Source organism: Leptonychotes weddellii, chromosome 12 (assembly GCF_054177405.1).
Source record: "Leptonychotes weddellii isolate Sample4059 chromosome 12, ASM5417740v2, whole genome shotgun sequence".
Taxonomy (NCBI): domain Eukaryota; kingdom Metazoa; phylum Chordata; class Mammalia; order Carnivora; family Phocidae; genus Leptonychotes; species Leptonychotes weddellii.
In genome coordinates, this window is record NC_138380.1 from 42,763,120 (window position 1) to 42,776,010 (window position 12,891).

The 12,891-nt window shown below is 42.3% G+C and overlaps 1 protein-coding gene across 4 annotated transcripts in view; it reads right to left on the reverse strand.

Moving 5' to 3' along the window:
* The window catches only part of CREB5 (cAMP responsive element binding protein 5), a 395,972-nt gene that overhangs the window by 84,230 nt on the left and 298,851 nt on the right, over nt 1-12,891 (reverse strand). For all 4 annotated transcript variants that reach the window (XM_081800341.1, XM_081800339.1, XM_081800340.1 and 1 more), the window contains one exon: nt 10,547-10,657. In XM_081800341.1, the coding sequence (XP_081656467.1) occupies nt 10,547-10,657 (111 nt within the window). The remainder of the gene's footprint in view (nt 1-10,546; nt 10,658-12,891) is intronic.

Below are 12,891 nucleotides of genomic sequence, written 5' to 3' on the forward strand. Positions count from 1 at the left end.
TGTTTAATTCTCTTTGACCTGATAATCCTAATTCTGGGAATCTATCCTAAAGAAATAATCAAAGATATAATTAAATAATTTCAGATCAGGTTTTTAAAATTTATTTTTATAATCAAAGGGTTTTTTTCTAGTAGAGAAAATCTAAATATCTAGAAATAGAAATAAGGAACAGTTAAAATTTTTATGTGACACCCATAGGATAAATCATACAATTATTAAAATGTTTTCAAAAGACACTTGATATGGGAAAATGCTTATAATATGTGAAACTTTTTAAAAATGGGATATAAGGTGTATACTCAGTATGAACCTAATTTTTGATATATTACATATATGAACAGGGAAACAAGCAAAGAATATTTTCATTTTAACATATCTCTAAAAGTTTGCCACTACATATTAATTTTTGACCAAAAGTACATTGGAATTCATGAATTTATTTATTTATTTATTAAAAGATTTTATTTATTTGTTTGACAGAGAAAGAGAGAGCACAAGCAGGAGGAGAGGCCGAGGGAGAATCAGACTCCCTGCTGAGCAAAAAGCCCCACGTGGGGCTCGATCATGACCTGAGTCGAAGGCAGACGCTTAACCATCTGAGCCACCCAGGCGCCCCTGGAATTTGTGAATTTATGTATTAAAAAAAGTACGATAGTCTTGGGCCTACACCAAGGGGATTTCAATACTGAAGTATCAAAACACCTTAATATAAAGCCACCTCACCTTGTGGAGGTGCCACACTGGGCCTAGAGGGCTTGTGCTGGGCTCTCTGCAGAGCTGCACTTCGCTGTGGCTGGCAGATTCCCAGGTACCAACCAATGCAGGGATTTGGGGAGTTGTGGGAAAGATTCTAACCTGCTCAAATCTCTCTCTCCCACCCATTTGTCATGGGTTCTGAAATTCTATCACTGTGAACCAATCATCTAAGTTAAGTCCTACCTTATCCCTGGAACTTAAAAAAAAAACAACAGCAACACAAAAGCCCACAGTGTGGGGTGATATATTAATTCACAGTAACATTCCCACCTAAATTAGTTGATTAGACTTCCCCCTGTTCATTCTATCAACAAACATTTCCTGGGCACCTAGAACATTTGGGAGAGATGCCAACCTGGGGACAAGGAGCTGAATCAATTTGGCCTCTGTTCTCTAAGGGATCACAGGCTGTTTGTGAGGCCAGAACGCAGACAACGACACATAATGAAGCTCCACAAGGCAGAGATAAACAAGGTACAAATGGAGTCTACCCTTGCAACAGGCGTGCCGAAGAACTGTGCCTTACCTGAGGAAGTTGAGAAGACTTCATAGGAAAGGTGCATTTGAGCTGAGTCTTGAAAAAAAAAAGAAAAAAAAGGAGCAGTGGAGTTTGTAGAGGCGAAGGAAATAGAACAGGAGAAGCAAGGCAGCCAGAGAGAACAAGAAGCCTCCAGGAAGGTGCCAGCCTCCTGGGAGGGGCTCTCAGAGAGTGGCCCTGGTGTGCAGAGCCGAGCGGGGCAGAAGAGCCTAGAAGCCACAGGACCAGACTGAGACCTCAAGTACCATGGAAACACGGGTGCGTTCCTGTGCCAAGTGCCAACAAGGAGAAGGATGTTCCAGGAAAGGGTGCAAGTGAAACACCTGCCAGGTCTGAAATTCTAGCCCAGGGAGCTGCTCCTGCTTCCTCTTACACTTCAGCTTCTGGCCGTCTACTGGAATCAGGTTACGGCCTTGCTTCTCTGGTTGCGCTTTCAAGCTCCACAATCCAAGGCCACAGTTGGGTGAAAATCTCGTCCTCCTTAAACACATCTTCTGTTCTGGTGACTGCGAATACCATTTCAAAATACAAATACTTGATGTTTAGTTTTATTGTGTGGGACTTAACTACTCTGAGAACCTGGCGATTCATCTTATTCCTACCAAGGCAAACACAACAGTCATATGGTACTACAGTTATCGTAGTACAGTTGGCTTTTCAAACGAACAGGGGACAAAAAAGACAATTTTAAAAGGATACAAGTAGGGAAAATAGACTCTTCATTAGTTTTTCACTCGAAGATTAAATTCTCCCTTTTATTTTTTAAGAAAAGAAAAATCCCCAAACTTTAGGAAAACATTACTTCTTCTATCCACCCCCATGTCCCACCTTCCATCACCCTCAAGGCACAAATTTTCTGACAGATTTTCTGTACTTGCCACATAAAATGCCAAATCGAGGCAGAGCCATCAGCCCAAAGTGCAAAGCAAACTTTCGTTATTAGTCGTGCTGGCAAAAATCTTGGAAAGATACACAAATTCCAAGAAAAAGACCAAAATATATCTCTGCAAAGCAGAACTTCCCTGTACCAAGATTTGTAAAATTTCCTTTTTTTCCCCCCTTGGCTATTCTGACACAAGCTGAACTTATTTGCACAATGTTCCAAAGCAGACAGGGACACACGCACATGCACACGTACACAGATACACAAAGAAGACATGCCTGAAAACTGTCTGAGGGGGGGTGTTCCGAACCGGACCATGTGCGGTGTCCTTGCCCAGATGCATCTGACTTCAGGCTTGGGAACATTAAACAAACACAAAAACAAGACCCGGCAATGCGCGTGCTGGGCTGGATGACAGAGGCGGCGAGCAAATATTGGGATTGTGTTTCACCTATTGCCATGGTTACCAAAACAGGGCGGATACTGACAGAAAGAGAAAGAAATCAAACTGGGAAGACAATGCGTCCCAGGAGAATGTCTGAATGTGTGTATGAAGAGCTTGCTGGGGAGGGGGGGGGGGGAGCCAAGAGAAGAGATCGGATGGAAAGGGGTGTTTCAATACCCCTTTGTGTTGTGTAAGCAGCAAGCTCAGCCAACGCTCTGCACCAGCACAATACAGACCTCCGAAGGCCCGTGGAAGATCCACACGGCCCAAGGAACACACAGAGGAGACATGGGAAGTTTAGTTTTGCTTGGTGGCAGACAAGATCGAGGCAGTTTGTCCTGAGCACCAAGAGATGAAATACTCGGTGTGCATCCACACTCTGGATGATGACTAAGAATAGCTTAGTGGTATCAGAGAGGGAGACCACCAGAAGAGACTCTTAAGGACAGGAAACAAACTGAGGGCTGCCGGAGGGGGGGTGGGTGGGGGGTGGGGGGTTGGGGTACTGGGTGATGGGCCTTAAGGAGGGCACGGGATGGAATGAGCACTGGGTGTTATATGCAACTGATGAATGACTAAATTCTCCCCCTGAAACTAATAATACACTATATGTTAACTAACTTGAATTTAAAAAAAAAAAGAATTGCTTAGTGGTATCATGTCAAGATCCCCCCACCCTGCTCCAGTCTCAAAAAGAATTATAGAGAATTGGGCCCATTCCTTTGGGCAGTCTGATGGTTAGCTTCAATTCCCAGTTGACATGATATAAAAGGGAAAAGCTGAATGAACCTCTTCTCCCAGGTACTTTGCCTCGCTAACCAAACTCAGAAAACACTTCAGGACATACTCCTCTTAGAAAGTTCGCTATCACAGCAGCTAGCAGATGGCTTTCCCTTTCAGCTCCTGACTGACACGTGGGGAGTGCAATTCCATAAACTTGAAAATCCAGAAACTAAGTTTTCATTCCTCTTCTTTCTGCTAATTAGCTATGTGACCTGGGACAAGCTATTAACTTGAACTTCAGGCCTTTTTTCTCAAAGGGAATGAATTTTGCTAAAATAATTCCCAAGCACCTTTCCTTCTTTGGAATGTGGTGATTCATAGGCAAATGATAATCTCTCAAATTCTTATTTTCAAAACAAATATAATCAAATATATAATCCCATGTATTTGAGGTTCCGATCAGCACATGGAATGTAATTCTGTAGGAATTTATTCTGTTCTATAGAAATAAAAATAAATGGTTGCTAGCTCTTATCAAGGATCTCATAACTGAATTATTTACGTTGCCAAAAAAGTGGCATGATATATCCCTAAATTTTAAACTTTCTATAGTTTAAATGGGCAAAGTGGCAATGGCATATGGGAGGGTATACTTTCAGTCAACAGAAAGGAGTTGAGACTTCTTTTTTTTTTTTTTTTAAAAGATTTTTATTTATTTATTCATGAGAGACAGAGAGAGAGAGAGGCAGAGGGAGAAGCAGGCTCCCAAGGAGCAGGGAGCCCGATGCGGGACTCGATCCCAGGATCCTGGGATCATGACCTGAGCCGAAGGCAGACGCTTAACCATCTGAGCCACCCAGGCGCCCCAGGAGTTGAGACTTCTATTTGCTGTTAGAGAAACGCTGCTACTTTTAATTCTTTAATAACCATAACTAAGCTCAAATTCACCATTTGTCCTGGCCAGACAGAAATATGAATCAGGCTTCTCTCCTGTGTTTAGCCGATGAGAACTACAGAGTCTAACAGGCATAAGTGAATAGGTAGCTGGGCCTGAGCTATTAATTTGAGCCTCATCTTACTTTTACTGCTGAGTTTTGTTTATGTAAGAACTTGCTTCTACTCAGGGCAAGTTACCATAGGGATACCAGGGATGGCATGATAAAGAGGAAACGGGACAAAACCCACAGAAGACTTGGGTGCAGGGCCTGGTTATGCCACTGGACGATGCCGGAAAAGCCACTTAACTTTTCTGTGTCTATGAAATGCAGATAGTAATATTTCCCTGTTGACCTTACAGGGTTGCTACGAGGCTCCAATGATACCTGAATACAGAAGGCTTTGTAATTTGGGAAGGGCTCTATTAATAGAAACCCATAGGGTGATCATCCCCCTCCCTGCCCCCCACTGGCAAATCATCATGGTTTAGAGCCAAGACCAAGAGCCCAATGCCTGCGTTCCCATCCCAACACATTTTACCAGCTTGTATGTTCTTCACTGGTTACCTAACTTCTCAGGTTATTCATTTGCAAAATGAGATTAAGAGTATCTCCCTCATGAGATTGATGCGAGGATTAAATGAGAAAACATAAGATGCTTAACATAGCTTCTGCCACATATACAAGTGCTTAATTAATGTTAACAGTTATTATTTTCTACCAGGGTGTTTTAAGAAAGCAAAGTGCCTTTAGAACGAGACCCATCACTCATGTTAGTGAGGGCGTAGATTTTTGTTGCTGTTTTTGTTGTCATGGAATCTTACATCAGTCCTACTCATCTGCCTATGGGACAGTGGTTTTTCGTAGCAACAAGGGAGGAGGATTCTGAGAACAGTGGCCACCTTGGCTAAGGCCATCCTCCTGTTGTGATCACTGGTTACAGGGACACATGGCTGCTGGCACGGTTCAAAAGTTAATGAGAGTTTCTTTAAAGTCAACAGTATTTCCTGCCTCACCACAAAGCTTCTGAGAAGCAGACAGCTTATTCATTCACTGTTTTTTTTTTTTTTTTAATTCCTGGACTTTTAGGAAGTGAAACTGGGGGTGATTAAAGCAAATAGGCAAATGGCAGAGCAGCATTTCTCAAGAGTGCCCGGGAGATGTTACCTGGAGACTGTCTTTTCATGTGTATAAACTTTCCAGGCAGCTCCATATGGAGCCAGGCCTCTCTGTGATTTATCTGTTGGACAGTGGGTGGCCAAGGGGCACCGTAGGCAAACAGTTATCCAGCTCGATAATTAGGGAGGGGAAAGGCAAACACAAACACACCCAGGTTGACATTCAAAACAAAGTGGAGATTTAACCACGGATTGTGCATCATACCACCCTAGTCCTTGTCTGCCCATCTGCCAGCAGAAAACCAGGGGCCAAGAAAAGAAGCACTGTTAGTAATTTATCAGTACAGCTGATGAAAAAAGCATCGTGCTGGGTAGAAACGTGACGGTCTGAACTGGGGGCCCAGCTTTGGGTTGAAATGATGGCTTGATTTCCCTAAGTGTTTATTTGCCTCTGGTGTCCTTACTTGTGAAATGAGGAATTTGGGCAAGGTCTTCACTAAGTACCTTCTACCTCTAAAAGCCTTTGACTTTCCAATTTTTTTGTTTCACTCATTAATGCACATATTTATGTATCTATTCAATAAATTGTAAACCTAACTATAAATGAGGTATTGACAAGTCAACAAGTGAAATACAGCACAGTTAGCCTATCACAGTGGAAGAAACAGCATTTAGTATTGACCCTTCTCAGTTCCTAGGAGGTCAATGTTATTCCAACTTCTATTTTCTAAGTAAGAGATATATTGCTTTTCTCTCAAGGAAGAAAACAAAACAAAACATGCCAGATGTTTTTTCCAGATATGCTTCGAAGAAATCAAATGTAGTCAAATACTCTTTCTTAGTTGATTACTTAGCTTAGCATTTATCTCGTTTAATCCTCTCCTTCTGAGCCCCACCCTTGCCCCTTACTCACTCCATCCCACCCCCACTTCCACTGCTACTGTTTGGTTCCTTCTCCTTATTTTAATTCAACTCAACTCAACTAATTAAATTCAGCTCTCATTCATGGGGCCTTTCTTAGTACAAGGAACTTCCATGATGCAAGGATTATCTTCAAGGAGCTCCCAATCAATCGAGTAAGGGGGGAGACACACATGTAAAATAAGAAACATCAAGATAAAAATGTGTTTGGAGAGAGAGGCAGTGAAGCTCAATCAGTCAGGGAGGCCACAGAGCTCTGGTTAAACCAAGGGGGACATTTGGTACTAGCAACCACCCCTCGTCTTTTCCAGGTTATCTGGAGGTCTAAACCCCTAAACGGAAGGTCCTTGCCATCCTTAGCTCCCATTTCTTTGTAAATATAAACAAACCCTGAAGAATTTGATATATTGCTGTTACCTGGAAGCTGTGTGATATTTTTATCTAAAGGATCAATATTGTGATGAAAAAGATTTGTCGGTGGAGTCTGAGATGTTAGCCTTCACTATGTGATGTATCGTCGGGCCAGTTTTTTAACCTCTAGGAGCTTCAGTTGTCTCAACTATAAAATGGGGACAACAGCCCTGTCATGGCGCTGTCCTGAGGGCAAAATCAGGTCTCGGGTGTATGTACCTTCTTCTTAGTATCAACACTCTCTTCGCTTCCCTAACTCTGTCTAAACTGAAGGTGAATCCTGGGCAGAGCCGCCTCAGCCCTCTCTGGAAAGTTGTTCATATGCCATCCTTCATTTTAGTTGGTTTCAGTATGATAATCATCTCAACATTACTGAGACACAAGACAGGTGTATGGACAATTCCCCCTCCCCGCCCCCCCCCCACATCTAGCTTCCAACCCTATTACTGGCCTGAAAAAAAAAAAAAAAGAAAGAAAAAGGAAAACCTCTTTTAAAGCTAGATAGAAATGAACACAAATCTATGTAACTCTGAAGATATCATATCCACACCACCACAGAATCGCTCATGCCCACGAGAGGCTAGAAATGTGTCGCAGTCTGATTTAAATTCCCTCACCCTCTCTGTCTCCTTCTTCCTCCCCTTTTCCATTTTTGTCTGCTTATCCCTCTCATTTTCTCCCTTTCCCCTTCGCATGTCAAAAATGTCCATCAGTATCCAGGGAACTTCCTTTCTAGCAGACCCCATTTTCATGGAAGATGCCCACCAATCCCAGGAATCTGGGAGGAAGAACCCATTGTTTTGGGTGGTTAGAAGGATGGAAAGCTCTCACAGCTCTGAGTCTGCTTTGACCTCCAAAACGAAATCCAATATGCATATCTTCACTTATATAACCATGAAGCCATATGTTTGTCGGCTTAATTCTTCAGAAAAAGAATCCATAAAACTCAATTATAATCTGCCAGAGTTATGACAGAACCGGCTCAGACAGATGTGACTTCAGTACACTGAAGTCCAGTGCTTGATGTCCATATACATTAAATCATAAGAAGAGCACTGTGCTACTTGATTTGGATATCCCGGGTTAATACACTGTACAGCTTATTGGGGACAGCTATTTTGCTCTCTTCCACAATAGAAATGACCAATTTGTGGCAAGAAAGATGGATGCATCCTACTGAGCAATCACTAGTCGAACGGCTTCTAACAAAGCTGTACAGTTAAAGCAATACTGGCTTAAGATTTGCCCACCTCCAGGACCTCCAAGTTTCACCAGAGATGCAGGATGATGGCGTTTGTCAGTGGTCAACAGAGAGTGTGAAACAGACACTCTGACACCAATGTCCCCAGGAGAATAGGTCTGCAGTGTTGTGGTGTGGGCAACACCCTCCCTGGCAGCTCTCTGGTTTCTCCTGTGCTCTGAGAACACACCCCGCAGAGTGCATTCATCACAATAGCCCATGTGTGACCTTTGGAAAAGTCCTTGAAAACAGTGAAACAGGAGCCTTAGTTGAAATCTGGAATCCATTCCAGTCTTACACAGGAAGAAAATTAGGCATAGAACAACAAAGCCCATAGTTCAGAGAAACCTGGGGAGGCTCTGGCTGACATTAAAATCACGGAAGATTTTTTTTTTCTCCGTCACTTTGTATTTCGTAAAAGCTTTTCATCTGAGCAGTCCAAAGCTGCTAGAAAATACTGTACAGTTAGTAGATGGCAACAACTGGTTTCTCCAGTGAATAAAGCAAGTGGAATGAGAATAGAAATGCTGAGTAATGTATTAAAAGCCGATTACTAAACACTTTTCCAGGCTATTAAGTAAATGCTATTTCTCCAAAATGTAAGTGGCCAATACCCCCATTTTCCCCCTTGGAATAACGGATTGGCAATAACGGTGTCAGGGGTGGGAGCCTGGGACAGAGAGAATAACTATGCTCCCTAAGCCCTAACTCCAAGATAGAGTTCATTAGCCCAGACATCATGGATCTGGAAATATTCATCCATCGACCCAGAGCATGAATCAGCAGAGTCGTGTGCTTGCTCAGTAAATTTAACTCGACAAACGTTTGTGGGGTCACATGATTTTATAGGTACAGACCAATTTCCTTTTGCCTCCAGCTGATATTATTCACAATAGTTGGCCATATCATATGTTTTTCTTTCATACATATAAATAATTATAAACCTGTACTCCCTTTGGAAACGTTCTCCTTCTTTGCCAGTAAGAAGAGGGGAGGTAGGACATTTCTGAATCGAGTGGTGGCATATAATCCCATGAAAATCAATTGGCAGGGAAATTTGGTTTGGAACTGTGTGTAAGAATCCACCTAAAGTTTGTCTGGGAGGTCCCTCAAAAGGGATACAGACCCCAAACCAAACAAGATGATTCAGAAATAATCCAGCTGAGCATCTGATGCTCAGACCCAGAACACTTATTCATAAACATGAATAACTTAATTTTGTTTTTTTCTTAAGTACCTTCACAGTTAATTTTTTATTTTCCTTAAAAAAAAAAAAAAAAGTAAATGGCATTACTCTGGTCTCCAAAACAGATGCCAATTTGAACTTCACTCTGCCAGCAAGTATTTGGTTTGGCTCTGCAGGGCTTGAGTTGAAAAAATATTTGCCAATTCCAAAAAGATTTAACGAGCTTTGCTGAAGATGCCAGTGCCATCTGGCATGTCACAGGGACTGTGGCACGGCAAAGAGAACTCTCTTAACCACAGATTTTATTTGCCCAAGGTAGCCAACACTGGGAATTCAGGCGCTTCCTTGAATCAAGGAGCTGAAAGACAAATGAGTAAAATTTCCAAGAGAAAGTGACCAAAGCAGGCGTCAAAAAAACTTGCTGCCATTGAAAATGAAGTCAACTGGTTTTGGTGGCTGATTTTCAGAAGCGTCAATAACATCCTCATACCAGCCACCAGACACAGTCCCCAACGCTGTCAGTCAGGAAACCAAATAAATCCCCGAACTGTGGCAAAGCCACCCTCATCCAATATCAGATACTAACAACTTTGCTACAGTGTATTTTGTTGCCATCTGATACCTTACTAATTGTGGTGCCAGAATTTAAATACATGAAAACCCAACGACCTACTTCAAGTAACTCTACTAAATACAACCAGCAAATTTACTTTATATTGCAAAGATGGACATGCATTGCTTTTATTAATATTTAATAGGATATAATGCATAAATCTTTCACTGTGATGGGAAAGACTGAACTGACTGCACATAAATCTCAAATGTTAAAAGTCACTGAAGGTTGTCACCTGAAATCACGTATTTCAGTAAGAGGTGCAATTACCCTGCATGAAAACAAGGCTGTGATCCTTTGAATTAGTGTCACATCTGACAACTATAACAAAAAATGAAAAATATTTCCGTGCTAGTGTGTGCTTAAAAATCACATGTCTGTTTTCACGGATATGGGGACAGGAAGAGTGACACTGACACTGTGACCACCTTGAGGAAGAGAAACTCTGGATTGTTTCTGTTAATTTCACATTATGAGAAAATGTACACCTACTTGGGTGTATCCCACCTGAACGCCTATGGATCTCCCCAAACTCCTAAATGTCCCTTTCACCGAAGCTGATCCAATGCTTATTACATGGTCATCTGATGCCAAGGTTCAATAACAAATATCCTCAAAGAGAGAGCCAAGTTCTGTACTGCCTTTCCACAGAAAAGACCTATTCAACGAAACGATGACGGAGCCGTCTACCTGACTCAACTGAAATTTGGAAGTCAGAGTAGAAATCAAAAGAAAAAGTCACAAAATAACAAAAGGATGATTATAATTGCTATTTACCATTTTGGCTTCTGAATGCATTGGCTGGACCTGGGGAGAAGCACAGGGGTTGCTGAGATTTGGACCTTGCATTCCCAGGAGGCTGGAGTTCACGGACATCTGTCTCTCCATCTAAGAGAAAGGAAAGCAACAGAATCAGAAGTCTACGAAAAGCAGTCTAGGTCACAGACAAAGCTGCATTTCTCTTTCAAGTGGGTCATTTAGAATTTCTTTGAATAACTCTGGAGAAAGACTGTGGTTTGGGGAAGGGTAAGTAACACACTTCTGAGCCTTGAACTCCAGGACATCAAAGAATTAATCCAAAGCCATGCATTCTATAGGAGATGCCCTGTGCCAACGAGAACCATGTTGTCATGGTACATTTGCAAACAAAAGTATGGAATATTTCTACTTTTGCAAACGCTCCAAACTGCCACGAGTCATGCTTCTTTTTATAACTGTAAAGAATAATGTATGCTTAAAAAATGCTGGAAGGATATATACCAAATGGTTCTCTCAGGTTATCCATGGCTTTTTTTCCCCCCTAAGTTTTATACAAAAACATGAATCATTTTAGCAATAAGGAAAACACTAAATTAACTTAAAAAAGTAATGCTCTCAAATATGCTGGGTCTTCTTGCCACTGTAACTTATAAACACAATCAAGATGACCAAGAGCGGGGTGCTGGGTGGCTCAGTCGGTTTCACGTCTGCCTTCGGCTCAGGTCATGATCCCAGGGTCCTGGGATCGAGCCCCGCATCGGGCTCCCTGCTCACCTGGAAGCCTGCTTCTCCCTCTCCCACTCCCCCTGCTTGTGTCCCTGCTCCTGCTATCTCTCTCTGTCAAATAAATAAAATCTTAAAAAAAAAAAAAAAAAAAAGATGACCAAGAGGTATTTGAGCTGCCGCCCTGGTAGAGCTCCCCTTCCCAGTTAACCTAGTCAGGATACTACCCTGCAGCAGGTTTTGGCCTCACGGCAGGGCTAGACCTTTGGCGGGGTGAAGAAAGCAGGGGAGGGTACCGTACCACACCTGATGGACACTGTCCTGCTGGCCTGCCACTGTGTCTAGAATTAACATCATTTCAAATACCTGCATGAGTTCTGGCATTTTTGTCTCCAGGGTGTCCCTGTTAAAAAGGAAATACAGAAAAACCTCTCTTTCAATCAAGGAAGGGTATGTGTGATTGATATTTTCTGTTGAGTAGAAATTTAGCACGTTCCAAAGAACCAGAATAAGGCAAGTACACTTAATACTAAATCACACAGAAGACTTTCGTCAAGAGGAAAAAATAAATTCTTCAATGCAAAAGTTGATCCCCTTGATGAAGGATGGAAATGAAAACGGGTCAGAAACTTGAGGGAATCTGCTTTCTGCTCAAAGTTAGCCTGGGGAGTCTGAGGAAAAAAATACAGAGTTCTTTATCACTGGAGCTCTTCTCAGAGCGGAGGACAGAAACCTCACTGGCAAAAATGGAGAGGGAAAGCCGAGGTAAATGTCCCTTTAGGGTCCCTGCCATGGTCGGGTTCCATCCCTGCACCCCTGCTGGGTCCACCCCAGGTGCGGGGCTGCAATTATGACATTAATGTGTGGGTTAGCAGAGGTGCTCATGAAATGACACGAATGACGGGTGGATAGTCCCTGTCATAGCAAAGCACCCTCGGCCGTCCCTTATCCTAAAAGAGTATGTTTGTGTGAAACTGCTTCAAAAGGAGCCATTTGATGAAGAATCTTCTATACAGTCTAGAGCCTGCTGGCAATGACTTTTGGGGCCTTATCAATTCAGGAAAATAAAATGCTCACTCCCATATACCCCCTGAGTCTCCAGGTAGCCTAGGTATTTTATTTTTTATTATTGTTTTGTAATTCTGGTAAAATACGCATGTCATAAAATTTACCACTGTAACTAGGTTTCCGTGTACAGTTCAGTGTTATTAAGTACGTCCATGTACTCTAATTGTTAAGTCTTGAAGACTGCGCCACAAAATGCTTATTGCTTGTAATTCCCCCTTCCAGAGGCTGGGAGATGGAAGAGTTGGAAAGGCATTTGGCCCTTTATTCCAACTGGTAACCTTCTCCTAGAGGGAAATCAAGTCCAAATGAGCTTTTGCTTTCAGTTTCCTGAAGGAAGGTCATTGAGAAGTACAAATGATTATCTGAAAGTTTCCACGCTGTTATCCGTCGTGAGCTACAAAGAAGGGCGAGCAGCTTACTTGCAGCCTCGGGATCCAGAATCAGCCATGCTGCCCACTCTGTGGAAAAGTTACAGTCTGTGACTACTCCTACTCCATGACTCACAAATTCAACAGAATGTTGAAAACAGGCTGATTTCTCTACTTTAAAAAAATTACATTTTTCCATCTTAG